At 39.0% G+C, this 19,912-nt stretch overlaps 1 protein-coding gene across 1 annotated transcript; it reads right to left on the minus strand.

The window, feature by feature from the left end:
• Positions 1 to 1,492: 1,492 nt before the first annotated feature.
• LOC145232490 (furin-like protease kpc-1) lies at positions 1,493 to 18,647 on the minus strand. The gene is made up of 17 exons (XM_080097123.1): positions 18,224 to 18,647; positions 17,886 to 17,999; positions 17,719 to 17,826; positions 17,289 to 17,435; positions 16,863 to 17,028; positions 15,966 to 16,091; positions 15,072 to 15,234; positions 13,641 to 13,737; positions 9,984 to 10,306; positions 9,096 to 9,284; positions 7,956 to 8,179; positions 6,969 to 7,126; positions 6,241 to 6,370; positions 5,399 to 5,486; positions 4,464 to 4,682; positions 3,739 to 3,848; positions 1,493 to 2,673 (listed from the first exon to the last, which is right to left on the minus strand). Exons 1-17 carry the CDS (start codon positions 18,479 to 18,481, stop codon positions 2,441 to 2,443), a joined length of 2,853 nt encoding a protein of 950 aa, XP_079953249.1. The 5' UTR covers positions 18,482 to 18,647; the 3' UTR covers positions 1,493 to 2,440.
• Positions 18,648 to 19,912: the final 1,265 nt, after the last annotated feature.

Consider the following 19,912-nt stretch of genomic DNA (forward strand, 5'->3'; position numbering starts at 1 on the left):
GTAGAACAAAGACCATTGTTACGAAACAGTTCTGGGAGCACTTGTTAATTACTGCACAAGGTTAAGCTTAAGAAGCATACAACAGACATTTTTACATAGGATGGCTTATAAATTAGCAAGGTTTATAACACAAGGGCTCACATCTCGTACACATTAGCAAATGAGGCACGACCAGCGTGCCGCAAAGCCTTTGATGGTACGGATGCGGAGCAGCAGATTTGCGACACTTTTACATAACCAATGACAGAACAAAAATGCAAATAAACGCAGGGGTGTTGGCAAGCAAAACGCGCAATGACACTTAATTGGTTGGAAGTTTACAGGTTTTATTGCTTTCTAATTAAGTCTGATCATTACCTTATTTTATTGTTCTCATTTTTTTGGTAAATTGACATAAAAGCACTAGAAATGATCTTATAAAGCTGCTTTTTGATTTTGTAAAATCAGTTTGTGTCTGGTAATTACATTATAATGCAGGCCGTGTAAAGACTGGTACTGCGAAAAAAATGCTGTTGTGATCAATGCAAAGATGTAATTGTTACGGCTCCTGCATTACAACGTAGCATATTCACCAGGTACAAACTTTTAAACAGTCTTCAGACTAAAATTCCTAATTTGCATTCTTATGAATCTATTACATTCTGTCAATCTGGAGCTTTGGCGATATTAGCTATTAAAGTCATTTTGCCACGTTTTAACAGCATGTGTTGTACAGCGGGACACAAGCAAGATTTCCGCAAGCATCAAAAGCCGTCGGTGTATGTTGTAAACTACTACGGTTTAAAACTATAAGTTTAAACGTAAAAACTACTGCTGCATGAACTGTACAGTGGAATTATGCTAACGTTTTTGCTTTTACCATAAATTACAGAACTGCGTGAAGCATTAAATATTGTAGAATACTCGTGAGCACGTCCCACAGCATTGCCATTTCCAAGACCGGTTTTGGCACAAACCATGATTCCTGACGTACGGACACGGGCTACCGTATCTTGCAGTGCGATGTCTTGCAGCTGAAAATAAAGGCCAAGTTTGGTATTTGTAAGAACATCGTTAAGTCTGCAGACATTTACCCGACTTTATAGTTGTATGTATCAGTGGTGGGATTCACATTTTTTGTCAGCCGGTTCTATCACAAAAGTCATATTTTTAGCCGGTTCTGTTACAAAATCCATTGACAGTAACCAGTAATGCTAACCGGTTCGCTGATCTCATAAAATTTAGTGCGACGGTTCTATAGAACTGGTGCGAACCGGCTGCATCCCACCACTGGTTTATACATGTGGTTCCCAACCCGGGAGGAATTTACTTTAATTTTTACATGTTGTTTGTAAATAGACACTATAGCTCTGGGAATATGTGAAGTTGATAAAAGACCCAATTTTAACTGATCTTTGTATGGTTTAGCATCAACTATGTAGTACATTGGGAAGAATGAAAATCTTTTTAATAGTTAAAGGAAGAATTCGCCGAAAAAGGTGAGGACCACTGGTTTAGGGGGTTTAGGCTTTATTTCAGTTTTAAACGTAACATTATTAAAGTGAAACCATTTTAAAAGTAAAACCATTTTAGCAATAGTTCTTTCAACAATACCCAGAATTTTTTAACTTAAACTGTGCCGCAAATACAGATTCACAAAAGCGATATATTGACGTTTTCATGCACCAGAAAACACATAGTAGATCAAGCAAAGAGATACAGAGATTAAAAGTTAGAAAAGTCCAGCCAAACATTTAAGAGAATCAAAATCCCACATGCGGTTATAAGGCTACAGAGGTAGGGCTTCACACAATAGCAGTGGTTAGCAAAAACACGATTTGTACAAAAAAAGTCAACGAAAAATCAGTGCTTCAAAAAAAATATTTCTACTGCTTACAAGAAAAGTGTTTCACAAATGTTAACAGTAACGGTACAAGTTTTTTTTAATTTAATTTTCTGTGGTAAGAAATGCTGCCTTAAAAATTTAATTACACAAAAATTATTATTGGCACGGAAGCACAAAAATAAAAGCAATACTATTTACAAAACTAAAATGAGATTATGTTTATACCTCCATAGTCGCAGAAAACGCTACATTAAATCACAAACTTGCTTCACTTTATAAACGGTTATTCTGTTTGGAAACCCCACAAATTACATTTAAACATAATTGAGGGTGGACATCTCTTGAACTTATAACTGGGGTGTTACGAAATAACCAGGATTTTAGGCGAAAATTGAAAAAAAAATACTAAAGTGTACAGCTGTTGGGTTTGAAGACAGCACGGTTAAAAAATATTCGTAAAAATGAAGAAATGCCCAGGACGGTAGAATATCGGCAAAAATTTCTAAAACGAAAATCTCTTTGCGCCTATATGGTGTACATATGACGTCATAGGTTTACGTCATTTGTACATATATATAACGCCATCACGCTACCACGCAAGGGCGACAGAGAGTGTCAGTTTGGAGTGTTAGTGGTGTTAGAAGCAGAAGAGGTCGAATTGGAAATCGTCTCGTTGCCGCTGCTGGTTGAGTCAAAGTCGCCTTCGTAAAGCAGATCGCCTGACGACTCGGTAAAAATACGGAAACTCTCGCAAGTGTGGCAGCAAGCCGAAGAAAATATTGGCATGTGACACCACTGGAGGCGCAGCACCAGCATGCAAGGGTTGTTCATTATGTCCACATTGTAATCTGCGTTAGTTGAGAAAGGTTAAATCACCGGCTGCGGGGTTAGTGCAGAAATACGTTTGCCAGAAGGGCATTGTTTAGTTTATACATTATGCTTGGCTACAATAGTTTGTGCAGGATTAGTGCTGATCAGTATACTGTGTACAAGTGTCATGCTGTTTAATGAGCTTGAATTTCAAGATTCTATTTAAATAGGAAACTTATGATGCCCATTTTGGGCGAAATATATATTCCGAAGTTTGGAATCGAGTGATTTTGTTTTTTAGTAACGTGTTTCCATAATTAACCATTGAATTTCAAAAAGTTTTGACAATTTGTGTGGTGTTCATCCTTACAAAAAATCAATTGCACTTAAGCTACAAAACACGCTTAATTTACGCCCTTATACCACAATTGGTTATGATATGAAAGACCACTGCCAAACCCTATGCAACTTCGTCTTGGCAAGTTTTAGTACCAGTGTTAAAGATTCAACTTGCCAGGATAGCTATTCCTACACACAATGTTTTCAAAGTGGCCATTTAAACTTCACCGCTTCAGCTGTTTAGTAAAACCAATAAGCAGCTGAATTTTGTCACAGAAACCTACTCGTTAAAGCAGGTAATCAACACGCAGCAAATTTTCATTAAGCAACATGCAGCAGTTAAAAGGTAACATTCATGCAAGTATTTTTCACGTGGAATAAAAAAAATCTTTATTTCGTCTATAGAATTCTGTTTGAGTAAGACCGAAACTGAAAATGTATTTTCTATGGACGAAATTTTTCTGTTTTAAAAGTAAAATACACTGTTAGTCTGTAGCTCTTTCCAACTATTTTTTTAAACCGTAAAAAAAAACTTTTTTCACACGGTTCGAACCCGAAAGCTACCGAGGACGAATCTCGATTTTTAATTGCTAAATGCGAGTCAGGCCATTCGGCCAAGTTGTTGTTTTTTCACGGGGTTCGAACCCAGGACACTCACGGGGACGAATCACGATCTGGATTTTTTTGTATGGGTCAGGCGCGCTGGACCATTCGGCCAAGTTATTAAGTACATGTTATTCTGTATAAGCAGCAGCGCCACCTACCGTCTCGGCAAACGTCCAGACATTGACCCATTGAAAGTTGTCTACTACCGTGGCACATGGTACATTCTCCACGACGTGGTCCATTACATTGCCGGCAAGATGAATGGCATCTAGTTAAAAAAATGTGAAAAAATATAAGTGATCAAATTGCTAAGGTGGGTTCAACTGTTTCATGGACATTTAGTCGATTCTTATTAATAAAACTTAGTTTGAAAATTTAATTCACTAATTTCCAACCATTTCGTAGTGACGGACCTCTAAACTTCTTTCAAAAATTTGCCCCTTGTCACAATTTTGCTTGAGACTTGGGTTTAAATCGGCATAAAGCCTATATTAGACCTGGTATACTATGAGTTTACTATTAAATTTAAAAATTAAATTTTAAATGCTCTACTTGTTAGATGAAAACAGCGTTGGACCGCCGTCCAGGGTAAAACTTTAATCAGTGTGAAACGCAAATCACCACAAAAATACAGTAGAGTGGGGTGGCATAGTATAAAAAGTGTTTTTTGAGCACTTTACAGCTTTCAACTGGCATTTTTGGGGGTTAAAAGCATTACTTTCACAAATACTGAAACGTTCCCCTGTGTAAACCGGTAGTGGGCGCTAAAGCACACACTGTATTGTCTAAGTGCATCCGGTTCACTGATTCACTATTGCTACAGTCTGGTAACACACCCAAAAACTGTTCACAATTTTTAACCATTTTTTAGGAATCAACTTACCTGCGACACGTGCGACGGTGAAAGTCGGGGAAGTACCGGTCGGGACAGGCCTGCGTGCAACGCTCACGGAACAGCACGTAGTTCCCTGCGCATGCTGTGCAACGGTTCGGTGAGCCAATGCAGCGCTTGCAAGACTGGTTGCAGACGCGACATCCGGCGGAAATGGACACCAGATAGGTTCCGGTCGGACAAGAAGGTCGACAATTGCCTGATTCGAATCTGTTAATGAAAAAGACCAATTTCAGGGTCTGCATGAACTCTACAAGGCTGATCCCAGTATAGATTTTTTTTATCTTAGTTGATCAATGGTCGAAGTGGCTTTACTACGAAGCTGACATGTGCAGCAAACCAGGCAGATAACGGTTCTTGTGATTCAACTTTCGGCGGATTTACTGCTGAGCCTGTGTAGCTCAGTTGGTAGAGCGCGAGTCCCGGATGGGCTCTTGTCGTGGGTTCGAATCCCACCACAGGACTAGCTTTTTCCAACCTATGCCTTGCCATATGGGAATGGTTGGGAGACCAGCTGATTCGGTATGATGCCTTTAATAGGCCTAGCGTAGTATGATTTCTATATGAGTGTGCCGTGATCTCTGGTTTGCATGAACGCTCCAGGGCTAGTCCCAGTTCGTGTGTATGTTCTTCTTAGCTGATACTGGTCAACCGACGATCCCCTACTACGAAGTGACATGTGCAGCATACTAGCTCTATAGTGTACGGTCATACCTCCAACTTTTTAATCATGCAATTTTGTCGTCATGTTACACTGCAAACAAATGTTTCGATAGTGCGTTCCGTCGACTTACTTAAAAGTTTGTTTTTGACCCCAAACTTTGAGTTTGAGACCCCTGCTCTACAGTGTACGATCACACCTCTAAGTTTTACACCAAATTTGAATCCAGTTTAAACAAAATATCACAGACTTTTCCCCAACTTACACGAATCCAGGCCTGCATGACGTGCAACGGCTACTTCGGTGTTGGCAGGTTTTGCAAAGTTCGTCACATATCATGCAGTTCTGCGTAGCTGCGATGTAAAGTAAAGAAATATTACAACTAGTGACTACCTGTAACTGAGAATGCCTACTGTAAACTTGTATTATTGCCTAATTCAAATAGAATCATAAACCTATGATAAGTTGAAAGGTGGCTTTCCTATATATTTCCATTATATATTGTGTACCCTATTTATCGATTTACTATAGACACCATTTGATCTACACACATGATTGTTTTTGCAAAACTTCAGGGAAGGGAACGCATAATAAACATAATTGCAAAACACACATACAATAGTTGACATGCAAACACATTCAGCGTAAACACCAAGTCAACTACAACTGCACACACCGACTGCAGATGAACAGACCGAGTGCAAGGTCATGCAAGTTGCCACTTGTCACATGGCTAAATTAGTCATGCATGAACATCAGTCAGGCATATGTAAAAAAACAACTATTAAATTCAGTTGGGGGCAAATTTAAAGTTAACATATATATATATCAAGTGTTGGTGTGTAACTTCAGTAAAATATAAATTTTGTTTTCAAACATATCCAGTGGTGGGATTCAAATTTTTTGTCAGCCGGTTCTATCACAAAAGTCATATTTTTCAGCCGGTTCTGTTACAAAAAGTCCATTGACTGGAACCAGTAATGCTAACCGGTTCGCTGATCTCATAAAGTTTCATGAGACGGTTCTATAGAACAGGTGCGAACCGTCTGAATCCCACCACTGAACGTAGCTTACTATGCAATGATTACAAACTACTTTTATACTTACATGCCTCAAGGAAATACCCAGGGCTGCATGTTTTTACACAAGCTCCGTTTACGATTGCATATCCAGGATGGCAAGATGTGCAATTATGTGGACTGCCGTCATTGCAAGTCAAACAGCTTCTCCAACAGTGCTGCGAAGAAATAATCCGTTGTATGAATTAATATTTATGATTGGGTTGTCACTGGTTTGAAAGTCAATGGCGCTAACTTGTATTGTACCTTATTCAAATAGAATAAAAAAATTAAATGCTGATTATTAAACATAAACGTACATAAGCAAACGGAAAATTCTCATTCAAATAGAATTGATATGCAAGTGATTATTAGACATTAAACATACACAAACAAAGAAGGAATTTAAAACTTGAGGGGAGGAATTTACTTCAATTTTTACATGTGATTTGTAAATAGACACTTCAGTTCTGGGAATATAACCTGTAAAGTTGATAAAAGACTCAATTTTAAATGATCTTTGTAAGGTTTGGCATCTACTATGTAGTTTATTGGGAAGGAATGAAAAGGTTTTGAATTGTTATGTGAGGAATTCGTCCATAAATGTTGAAAACCACTGCGGTATGTAATTATCATTTTGACATAACAAGTAAACTAGCATGTGGTGTTAAAAAGTGCCCTTGTGTTGGTAGGTCAAGGGAGAAATTCACCCCCAGGGAATAAAACAAAGTTTGGGAAAAGCTTACAAGACTTAGCACTTATTTGCAACGCAGTTACCTTGCACATATTGTTGGACGGTTCGATGTACTGCCTGGTTGCACATGAAGCAATACATTCACCGTGTACGGTCCTCACGTGACGACAACGGGTACAATCCCGCGAGGTGGCGCCACAACACCCGTCGCATTCCGGATGGCAATGATCCTGCGGAAAGGCTGCAAACAAAAACTTGTCTTTATTATTGATTATTGAGTAACTAGAATAGTTATATTATACATGATCATGCAGTGATCGCTGGTCTGCATGAACGGCTGATCCCAGTTGTAAATTTATTGGGCACCTTATATCAGTGGTCGGCAACCGCCGGGCCACGGCCCAGTGTCGGTTAGCGAGGAGCTCGTGACAAGTGTCGTATACTTTTTCAAGTTTAAATGCTTTCAATTATTTTGCCCGTGCGCCCGGGATTAAATTTCAGGTTCAAAACCGGTCCGCAGTGCAAAAAAGGTTGCCGACCCCTTCATTAGCTAAAATGGTCAATCTGGCGATCCCCTGCTACGAAGCTGACATGTGAGGCATACAAGGCAGGCAACAACTTTCGACGGGCTCACCACTGAACCTGCGTAGCTCAGTTGGTAGAGTCCCAAAAGGGCTCCTGTCGTGGGTTCGAATCCATCACAAACACGTTTTTGCTTACCATATACCTTGCCATATGAGAATGTATAGACAGATTTGATTCGGTAATACGCCTTCAATGGGCATTGCGTACTGTTTATAAATGAGTATGTCGTGATAACTGAATAACGCTTCAGGACTGATCCCAATAATTAGGAAAGCGTCATAGAGTCAAATTTTGGGCTTTCGTTTTTTTCGTTTTCGCACTAAATAGCCGGCGTAGTATGACTGGCAAGTGCAAAATTATCAAACCTTCAGTTAACTCCCAGTAATTGGAAACGCGCTATACGGTCAAATCAAGGGATTTTATATTTTCGTTTTTCGCACTAAACAGCCGGGGGAGTTTGACTGGCAAGTGAGAAATCATTATACCTTCACAGTTACTGTAGTTAAAATCGGGCTGAGGATGAGTTTTCGTCCCGAAGAAGATGAGTTGCCACTGTTGCAGCATCCCACGACGAGATGCGTCTCGATGTCTCAGACTCTTCGGGTGATCTCTGATCTCGAGTTCCCAGACTCCCATCGGGTTTTCCCCCCAGTGATGTGTCGTCATAAACTCCCATTCACGGAAACCGATCTTGGAGCGGTCAAAGTCCCTGTGACGTCATAATCAAGGTTTATTTGTAATAAAATATTATAGAACGACTCAAGTTTTTACGTTGGTGCTTAAATTATGTTTAAGTAATTCGAATCAGTTAAGAATAAACAAAATGACGCAATAACGATATTCAGTATAACGTATCATATTCAAAAGCTCTATTGCAAATCGAGTTTCTTGGTCATTTTCATTTCCCTAGCGTGGAAATTTAGATTAAAAAATCACGGTGGTGAAAAATCTTCACTCATATTCAATAAAGAACTTTCAAAGTCTATTGTGTAGCCATTTGTCCACACACTGAAGCGTGGTTTTTAAGCTCTTTTGTGCGTTCGTAGCCTTTAAACTTGGATTTTTTGTTCTCCCTTGTCTCAAATGCCTGACAGAAGTAAATACAATTGTGGTAAATGTGAAGTTAAATCGTCAGCTTTTTAAGTTTTCACACATTGAGTGAGTCGAGAAAATGTTATTTAACAATCATGCTTAAACGACAAACAGTGTGCACTGTATGCAGATTACTGGTCATTTATTGGCTTGATACTTGTATGCTCTTAACCTTTACCTTTTAACAAATGGGTCTACACAACCTAATTTAAGTCACCGTAATTCGTACCCCCAGTTAAGGTGCATTTGTACACCAGAGTACATCCACTCCTTGTTGGGGAACCTTGGATTGCAGATAGATACGAACAGTGGTGGGATTCATTTTTTTTGTTAGCCGGTTCTATCACAGAAGTCATATTTTTCAGCTGGTTCTGTTACAGAAAGTCCATCGACAGTAACCAGTAATGCTAACTAATTCGCTGATCTCATAAAATTTTGTGAGACGGTTCTATAGAACCGGTGCGAACCGGCTGAATCCCACCACTGGATACGAATATTTGTACGTCAAGTAAAACGGGGGTCATTTTTCTAACCTGCGTTCTAGAATATTCGACACGGTTCCCGATGGCGACTGAAGGAAAATTTGAAGATCGCCTCGCCTCGGATGAGTAAGTGTGACGCGCAAGATCACGTGTTCCAAGTAAGCGATCTCATTGGGCTGGCGGAAACAGGCGCGGGTATCCATGGAAACGGTGACAAATCGATGAAACGAGATTTCCTCGCTGTAACGATTTAAAGAATTTATTATTTCTTATCATGCTGAGGGGGGATTGTAAAGTTTTAGCCTATAGCCACGTTGCCTGTTTGAAAACTAATCTATACCCCCTACAAATGGTTATTAAGCACGGGTTAAAAAAAGGAATGTATTCGTCAATTACAACATTGAACACTATACATGGATCTGTTCATGAGTTTAATAAAAAAAAATAGCGGCCCAAAACCCAAATAGACGTAAAAAGCGACGTGATTTGCTATCCAAACGTTTCGGCAAATGGTCATGCCATTATCAGTAATATGAGCATTTTGCTTTTAACGTTTATTTGGACCGTTTTTTTCGACATTGAATCACAACACAGTTTATTTAAATCCAGCTTTAGAAAAATACACGAACCCGACCCATAGATTTTAAAATATCCAGACTGGCTTACAACTCATGTCCAACTCTGCTCCATTTCAACACAGGGCAGGACAATTGAGGTTTAGTATTTAAACCGAGCTAAAGGCAAATATATGAAAATATATGTGTAAAGCCGTTGAGGTGGGTTGACTCGTTAAGAAAGTTAGTGAAATTACACAACAATTGAGCGTAAAGTCAGGCCCGAATCACAGACGTTTTATACAAACATATACCCAAAACCGAACCCGGCATATTCAATTGGGGTGTGTTTTTCAAGCCCAGCTTTAGGCAAATAAATGCATACTTGTTAAGCCGTTGAGGTGGGTTGACGCACTCCCTCTGCGCTGGGACTTCAACCCACGATTTAGCCACGTGCGTCAGTGCAGCAGCGTCAAGCAACCCGAACCCGAACACATGCGAGACATTGTAACCAGCTCCGTTCACTACCCAATCTGGCGCATGGAGCCCCCTTGAGTTGGACGTCCGTACGATGATATGCTGTACATCTCGCCAAGTCAGGTTGGTGTTGGCTTGGAGCATCAAGGCCACGACCCCTGCAGCCATTGGCGCCGAGGCCGAAGTCCCAGTATGCTGGTGGGTGCACGTGCTGCGCAGGTCTGTGGTGATCTGTCAATCAAACAATCACGCTCAGTTAATAAGCCATTGCTGTCAGGCATAATGTACAAACGAGTATTGCTCTTCCTAAAGTTTTATTATAAATAATCGACGTTTCGACGACCCATGCGAGACGCTTTCATCAGGATAATGGCATATCTTAAAACAGGGGTGTGCAACCTTTGTTACTGTGGGGCCAAATACAATTGCCAAAATTAGATCGCGGGGCGCACCTGTGTGTCAAACAAGGTGATTTTTCTTTGTTGCTTCCCAAATATGCTTAACTACAAGCAAATTCACATTTGATTCTAGTCACAAATTGCCAGGTCGCAGAAAAATAGAGGGCGCATGCATCTGCTCAAAAATATGTAATAGTTGGACTCATTTGCCAGTACATTTAAAATCCAAGCCTCTCTGCGGGCCGCACAACCTTTAATAAAGGGCCGCATTTGGCCCGCGGGCCGGAGGTCGCACACCCCTGTCTTAAAAGACAAATTTAATATTATTATTTTTTGTGTTTTAATGTTTTTGTCGCTGTATAAGAACTTGTTTTAAGACATGCCATTGTCTTGATGCAGGCGTCTTGTATACGATGTCAAAACGTCGCTTATGTATAATAAAAACTGCTGGAATAGCAAATACTCGTTTATATCATCACACTCAGGTTACGAATTCTCGGGTTTGTTACGCCATAATTGATACTAGTCCAGAGCAAAAAACTAAATCTAATTTGTAGTGGAAATTAAAAATCGTAGCAATAAGTCCGTACTTTAAGCTTATAGAATCACCAACTCGTTGCGATTAAGAGTCTTTTTAAATACGGCAAAAAAACGAACATGCGGTGGGATTCGAACCCACACTCGTAAGTCGTAACCTTTCGTGGTCTGAAGTGTAACAGGATGAAAAATACATTAAATTACATTGAACACAAAAATGTGTGATTCACATAAATTGTAAGGTTGTCGCAACATAGTTATGTTGCATAATAACTGCGGATTTGCTATCCATGCTGTATTTGTGCCTGCACGCCAATCACACTTAAAATATTGAAGTTCGAAAAACGCGTTGTGTACCGCATGACTTGTGTAATGCTTTAGGTATGGGTGTTATTTTATGCAAGTCAGGTCTTAAATTGGATTATTGCAGGTCTACATGTGCACGTGAATTCCAAGAAATTTCAATTCATGCGCTGTTTACATTCCGGCGTCCAGTAATTGTTATTATTCGAGTATCTCGCCGTTTTTAACAACCACCATGCTTTTGTAAGGTTTGCAAACCAGCTATGCACAAATATAACCTGAAAATTGAATTTATTGGAGTAACACAGAAAATATTTTTACCACAGACCCTTAATAACGTTATTTTTGTGCCTTTGGAAACCAATAATATTGAAGGCTTATCACTATGTTTGGTGTTTGTTGAAAAAATACCGTTGCGGTTGATTGCATAAAGCTCGCACGGGGACTAATTCGTAAACACGCAAAATTCCTTATGTCACAACAACTGTTCATCCAAAACCTTGAAAATCCTTGTTACAACAACTCAAAGCGGATTTGAACACGAAAAATTCGCGTAATTCTCTCAACAACGCCGCAAACGTAATTTGAAAATCTGACGCGTGTTTGAGCGCATCAGGTAGCTAGACACTTGAAACAAAACACCTTAAGCGTGTTGTGACTACGCCAAGTACTTGAAAATCGCAAAACACGCTCCGTGAACCGAAAAACAAGTTGTCTAAGTCCTCAGGCACGCGGCAATGCGACTGGTTTGCTGAAAAAACTCAAAAATGTGACCGTAGTAGTTTAAATGTGAAACAAATACTGCATTGACGCAAGTTTACCGCCGACTTTGGCTTGTTGAAAGGGCACAGGCACGCGACCAGTGTTAGACAAAGCATGACTGACAGCAAATTAGAGGCATTTTTGCGATTTTTTTTCAACTATTAACCCGTTACACCAGACTCTGCAAAGTGATGTGGAATGTTTTAGAAAACATACCAGAAACAACCGACACTATTTCGAACCCCACCGAGCTTGAACCTTAAGGTTGGGGTCAACTCTAGTATGTAAAGAATACGCCGTTAAGTGATTTAACGCTATGAGTTCATTATACTTAACACGGAAAAATATTAAAAAGCAGACGAAACGTATCACAAAAACTAACTTCCAAATTCCTTTGAGACAAAGTATGGCACGATATTAGACCAAACAATTGACAGTTATTAGGAGTTTGTCATTGCGATTTGAATTAGTTTACTTTTGCATTAAGCCTAAATGATTCATGATTTATTTGCGTCGAAACGATTTTGTCAATATTTTGTTATTCACCTCCTATAGGCCAGTAGTTCTCAAACTGTGGAAGTTAATAATATTTGGCCCTTATAGTTAGCGGTGTGCGGTAGGACTGAAGTCATATTTTTTTCTATCCAAACCAAGTTTGCGTTTTGTTTTTGTTTAACAACCAGCGGCAGGCCCTAACCCAGTGGTTCTCAAACTGTGCGTCGCGACGCCCTGGTGCGTCGTTTAAATTTTCCATGGGCGTCGCAGAATAATTCCGTTGCGTGGCTTTTTGTGGTTGTATCAATAAACACAACTTTAATAATAAGTTTCCTCAATAACTTTTATTTGCTGGTGCGTCGCAAGTCCAGAAAACTTTTCCAGAGGCGTCGCAACAAAAAAAAAATTTAGAACCACTGTCCTAGGCAAACAAGCGTTTCGAACGATAGCTTCGCCACAAGTTATTCGTATTGTAGATCTTTTAAAATTCGTGTTATTCGCTTCAGTGAAAGAAGAATTCCCAACGAAAATAACTCGGTTTACGCGAAGGCAATTTCCGTTCGTGAGGGAGAAAATCAAACAAAATTGCAAATCGCGGATTTATGTAACAAGTGGAGAATTGAGAATCATGCTAGACTCTGTTGTTAGCGTTATATGTTACTTCAAACAGCGCTGTAAAAAAAATTATTTGTTTTTGATAGTTTTACGCCTTATACCAATTTATTGTGTTTTTTGAGTAGCGTACAACAACAAAAATAAATGTCAAATTTGATTTTTTAGCAACAAATATCTGGATTGATCAAACAATCTTATCCAGGTTTTTGTCAGTTTCTTGCGGTCTTTAAAATGCTGATGAAATTCATTGTAATGAGAAAGGACATCAGCAAACCTATTTAGGGCCAAAATCGACGTTTTGCGTCAAACGTTTTTTTATTATTGCTGCTTTTCTTAAGTTTCTTTTGCTGTTTTCAATGTCTGGTTTTTACAAAGATTTGCCCAAAGGACACAAAATCTCTACAAATCACCGATACAATCTTTGAAGAAATGTTGGATTGTCGTAAATGACTTACCACTTTCCCTTCGAATACATCTCCACTGCTGTAAGTTGTGGCAAGTGTAGACGCACAACCCTCCAAATACCAGGGGCGGTAACCGTACTGCGACACACTGGAGAAAAATAAACATAAAAATCTCTTGCAAAATTGAACAAGTTCTGAAATCAGAAAATGCATTGCCCGTTTACATGATGAAGTAAATGATGTATTGTAAACACACACGCAAAAAAGTGCAATCGGCTAACCAAGTGGTTTCCGACCTTATCGACGAATTTGTATCTTAACAATTTAAAACATTTTCATTCCTTCCCAATAGACTACATAGTAGATACTAAACCATACAAAGATCATTTAATTAGTTTTTTATCAACTAACTTGGGTCTTTTATCAACTTCACAGGTTATATTCCCAGAGCTTAAGTGTCTATTTACAAATCACATGTAAAAATTAAAGTAAATTTCTCCCGGTTGGGAACCACTGGGTTAACCTTTTCTAATAGTAGTTTTGCGTTTTTCAATTTACGGAAATAACAGTTATTTTATGAGCAAGAAAAAAAATTGAACAACAACTGAAAGCAATTGACGTCGCTTTTAGTACGTCACCATTTCATGACGTCACTGAGTTTATCCGGTCACGTGACACACTGAAAAACAATTCACCGATTGAAATGCTCTGCTTAAAATACCTCGGCGTTATCGAAAGCAATTCAAGAAAAAATAGAGAAAGAGAGGTATTTAAGATTTCTATCACTTAGTGGGTTTCCAGGACAACGCCAGGTTGTAATAGATTTTACTTGTTCACGTGCGACGGAAAACCGTTAATTCGACGCGAAAAATTCGAGAAACATCTCATTATCGTGTGATAACATTCCATACATAGCGAAAGTTGACCACAAAAGACAGACTAGAGTCTAAAGACGGGTCCAAAAGGTCACATTAAGTTCAGATAATTCGTCAATTGCAATAAATGCGACGAAAATAAGAAAAAAAACAAGCACATTGTTTACAATTTTAAATAAGGTTTCAGATATTTTTACATTATTACTATTTATAAAACATTTTTAATTTGACTAAACTATTTCGGGATATTTAAAAAAATAAACTTTTTTTAACAGCTCACATATTGCATAACAGTTATGTTCCACAGAGCGCTGTAAGCGGGCCTGAAATTGGAGACGAAAACCCGGTCAAAAATCCAATTAAAAACACATGCGAAAAAAATGATAGCAAAAATACAAGTTCCTAAAAAAATTAGCATTTTGTTTAGCATCACACCAGTTGAACGACAAATTTGTTAAATATGCAACCTGGTGGACGAAACGCTTGATCAGTGTTTTTGACTTAAATTATGCCGATTTTTATGTCCGGTCCGAATCGAGCCCTCTTTTTCAAACTGAAGCCTTCACCCGGTCCGAATTACAACTCAGACGCGGAATAAAAAGCTTACCTGCTTATTCCTATGGTGTATATGCTGTTGATGTAACCGTCGCATGAGCAACTGTCCTTGTTGTGGCCGCCGTTACCGGATGCCCAAATATAGACGGCGCCCCTGCCTCTACGTCCCCGCCGAGCGCCGTTCTTAAATGCCGCCTTTGCTAGAAGTCCGGGTCCTACACGAGACATTGAGACGTTAATTAGGGTCTTTGGTGTTAAACTGGAGACAGATTAGGCGGCGTTGAGACACAACTTTGGTAAGTGCATATTGTGATTAACTTTGTGAATAAAACATATAGGCTATTGCTGCCAGGCATAATATCAAGTTTATAGAGCTCTTCTGGCAATAGTATTTTTATTCCGACGTTTCGACGTCCTATACAGGTCGCCTTCATCAGGGTAAATAACACTGTACAGTGCAAGATAAAAAAGGAAAAAGGTAAATTTAACGTTACATTGCAAAATAGGGATCGCAAATTAGTGATCGTAAGTATAGGCTGCTATAGAGAGATACATTGTTACGATCTATTTCACCAATCTACCTTACTGACTCATTTTATGTTGCGTGGTGAAAAATATTGCTTAAAATTAGTCAACAAAATATATATATTTCCCTCAATTGTAAAATCACAGTACGCCAGGCCCATTGAAGGCGTTATGCGAACCAGCCGGTCAACAAGCATTCATCACCATACGGCAAGGCGTAGGCTAGAAAAATCTAGTACCGTGATCGCTGGTCTGCATCCATAGACGCTTCAGGGCTGATCCAAGCTATAAGTTTATGTTCATATTAACTCACTTGTAAAAATCACAACTTTATGTCTTGGTTTCTCAGCGTTTTTATATATCCCTGATTCTTATTAACTTAGCGCTGGCAACTTAAGAAAATCAAGACTTTATTTCAAACCTTCAACCGTGGTCCCATCGTCGTCCGGACCCCACGATGCGCTGTATATATCGATGTGATCTAGAGCAAAGTTCAACGACCTGGCTTCCACCCTGTCCGTTACTTCACCATCCAACATTCGAACACCTGCGTTTAAGGTAAAACAAATTAACGTTAAAGCTATTTACAAAAATTTTGCGATGCGATGCACGTATTTTTCCTAAAGTTTTTTTAATGACGAAATTACCGACCCAAATAGACGTAAAAAGCGACATGCTTAATTAAACGTTTCGGTAAATGCCCAAGCAGTGATTTGAAGGCTACATCAGTTACACCTGTTTATATCCACTTGAGTCGCGTAAAAGATTGATAAAAAGGTGCGGTAGACGCGTAAAAACGATATTTAAGCAGTAAAGTAATGTTGTAGCAAGGTGTAAAACGAAGTATGGCAGTCAGGTGCTGGTCAACCTCAATAATATACGATTTCAAAAACAACGACTAGTGGAATTCGTTGTAGCCAATTTCAAGTAAACACATTGTTCAACAGGACAGGCCGAGGTCCAATGACCTGGAAAAAGGTCGAAGACGGCTAATATTTGAACACAAACAAGTCCTGCGTGCCAACAGTGGTATTTCTTATTTTCAATGCTATATGGTTTGTTTGTACATGGTGTTTAGTTGGGTTGTTTTGATTGGCAAACGAAATACCGCAATATAAAAAGGTTATCGTTGTTTTTGAGTAAAGAACATTATCGATATTGAAAAATATAAATAAAATACTGCAAGCTGAAAGTGCATAGTTTTAAACTGTTTTAAAGGTCTGTCTGTGAAAGACCATGTGTTGAAAACAAATTTCTTCAAGTTAAATATAAATTCGTTTTCCTTCAAAAACTTTAAATCTTTGTTATTTTTACTTACCACCAATTTTGGAACCATATGCTATTCCCACGCTGCATATATAGTTGTCCTGCACTGCAGCAACTACTCCAGCACATCTTGTTCCATGTTTGTTTTCATTGAGTGGATCATAACGCGGCGTTGGATCATTATCTCCATCATTTATGTCCCTCGAAGCTAAAGGATCCTATAACAAACATAGCCAGTGATGGGATTCAAATTTTTTATCAGCTGTCACAAAAGTCATTTTTTTCAGCTGGTTCTGTTTCAAAAAGTCTATTGACAGTAACCAGTAATGCTAACCGGTTCACTGATCTCATAAAATTTTGTGAGATGGTTCTACAGAACCAGTGTGAACCGGCTGAATCCCACCACCGCATATAACCATGTACATGTGATGTTTGATATACAAACTACTTTGATACGGGAAAGATTTCATAAACTTACATAGTTTGGCACGAGATCAGGGTGATTTTTTTCAATCCCATCGTCAAGTATTGTGGTAACGACTCCCTTCCCAGTATATCCAGCTCTCCATGCATCCAGGACTCGCATGCTGCATGGGCAAACTGAACTGTTCCCTTCTCCACAATGCTGTAATGAAACTGATTATAAATGTTCCTTTAATTACATCGTTTTTAAACCATCACAAAACGCCAGGCCCATTAACAGTGTGATGCAGAATCAACCAGTCCCCCAAAAGTTTTCATATTACAAGGCGTAGGCTAGAAAAATCTAGCTGCATGAGTGCTTCGGGGCTGATCCCAGTAATAAATTGATGTTCGTCTTAAAATCATTTTTTTCAGAGTTGTATAATGATTTCATCCCCCAAAAAGTGATTTTAAATGTGGAAAAGAGTGAAACACAGATTATTTACCATATACCACATATCATTCCAAGAAGGGTCATTGGGGGAGCGATTCGGTATTGGCACAGCATCTCGTTTTACTCTGTAAAGCTTCTGCAGCCTTTCCACATACAAGACCTACAAAATTGCAAGATGTAAGTTGTTGATTTTAGTTGAGTTGATAATCGACTACCAACCTCTTTGGCTCCCTTCAAAAGTTTTATGTTGTAGTTTTGTCTGTTGCCAAATTCCACAGATCGCTTACGGAGACGCCTGTTGGTAAATATGTACCAATCTTCCAATTCTTCTACCTACAGGGAAAATTAAAACATTGATCAAATTGTCAATTTCAGGAATTCTTTATTTTTTGTATTATTATAGTACAAAGTTGTAGTGCAAAATTTAGGTTTGAATACACATTGTATACAAGAAACAATTTTCAGGAAAAGACAGCAATTTTTGTTGCACGAAAGGAAAATCATGTGAAGCAAGAAGTGATAAAAAAAGCTTGAAAAAAAATCTAATTGGTACTTACTGGTCCTGTGTTAATAAAACCATATCTTTTTGCAACTGCATTTGCAACCATTATCCCACCAGGGACATCAACAGCAAACTCATTGAGATAAATAGTTGGTTTTGGTGTTTTTACATGGTGGTGCGATGGTCCTTTATGTCTTGATGCTTGAGTGGTTGTCAATGAATGTAAAATACAAATGACCACCATCAAAACAATTGCTTTTCGCAAAGAGGCCAATCTATTCCAGATACTGCTCTTTTCGCAGGTCATTTTCATCCTGAATGCTTTTATTTTCTTCACAGAAGAAATTGCACTTTGAATGACCGACAAGTTTCCTCCAATACAAGGGTATAACTTCCTTCAAGCAGTAGTTTTATGTCAGCAGTAGGCCATTGCACCTAAAGGGTCATTCCTAAAGTTACCTAGAGAAAAATGCATTGTGTTGCATTGGGGAATTGTGCTGTATCTTTAAACTAATGCAATACATGCCCGCAATTTAAAATTGCACAAAAAATAGCAAGTTGGCAATAAAAAAGTAATAACATAAAAAACATTCAACAAACTGCATGTAAAACACAAAAGAAAGACCTCAAAATATTTTTTTCTCACAACACGTTGCTGCCTCTTTAAGACGCTTACGAGGTTTATTGTTTCCATTTGCGCGCATAAAGGGATTACAACGACAGGCTTCTGTTGTCGCTAACTCCAAAAACTTCGCTTAAACAACTTAAAAACGCCTCTCAAACACATCCAATACTTCAGAAAAACTTCGCTTAAACAACTTAAAAACGCCTCTCAAACACATCCAATAATGTATATGTAAGTTACATAACATTAACTTACAGTTAGACATGCCTAAAACAAGCTTTTAAAATCTGCAAATTGCAGCATCACTTCAAAACACAAGCTTTTTCACGATCGGTATACAGTGGAAAACTACACGCTGCCTGAAAAACCTTTCTCTCCGTCAGCGAGACAACTAAAACCGAAACGCGAGATTTTATCGCGTAAATTGAATCCACCTCTCGCCCCGGTGTCAATTCAACTGTCTGCGACACAAAAGGGAGTCGCGTGGCTTCAACACGGCTGCGAAAAAGGTGACGAAGCGCAGAAAAGGCTCAGCGCCGTCGTTAGTTGACAAGTTCTGCGATTTAAAGTGCCGATCAAATACACAATTCAGGTCAACACGTGTAATTTGCGCAGCGAAGGCCGTTGCGTTCGGCCAAATGCGACGCCTTGTTTTTGCTGGACATTCTTGTAACAGTAGTCATTAGCAATTTATCTGCTCTTAACAGGAAACCAGCATACGGCGCTACATTTGTTTTACAGCGGGCTGCCCCGTCTGTACTTACGCTGCAAAGCCTTTTCTTTTCAATGGTTTCCTTTGACCGCTGAACTTCCCGACATGACCTTGACAATTCAATCAATTTTACTTGGCTAGCATCAAAGCAGTGGTGGAATTCAAAATTTTTGTTACCCTGTTCTATCACAAATATCATATTTTTAGCCGGTTCTGTTACAAAAAGTCCATTGACAATAACCAGTAATGCTAACCAGTTCGCTAATCTCATAAAATTTTGCGAGATGGTTCTATAGAACCGGTGCGACACTGCTGAATCCCACCACTGGTCTAAAGTCCAAACGTTATGTAATTCAAAGTCATACGAATGCTGTACAATATATAGGCAAGACTGTAGTACTTTTTCT

The sequence above is a fragment of the Phallusia mammillata genome, chromosome 6 (genome assembly GCF_965637545.1).
Source record: "Phallusia mammillata chromosome 6, kaPhaMamm4.hap1.1, whole genome shotgun sequence".
In the NCBI taxonomy this organism is placed as follows: domain Eukaryota; kingdom Metazoa; phylum Chordata; class Ascidiacea; order Phlebobranchia; family Ascidiidae; genus Phallusia; species Phallusia mammillata.

What these genes read in the sequence shown, in the direction of transcription:
- LOC145232490 (XM_080097123.1), bottom strand. Translation starts at nt 18,481, where the DNA reads ATGAAAATGACCTGCGAAAAGAGCAGTATCTGGAATAGATTGGCCTCT. An exon ending in TTTTGAAGGGAGCCAAAGAG is followed by an intron (nt 17,827 to 17,885) that starts GTTGGTAGTCGA and finishes GCAATTTTGTAG; the next exon opens with GTCTTGTATGTGGAAAGGCT. An exon ending in CGTCCAACAATATGTGCAAG is followed by an intron (nt 6,371 to 6,968) that starts GTAACTGCGTTG and finishes ATTTCTTCGCAG; the next exon opens with CACTGTTGGAGAAGCTGTTT.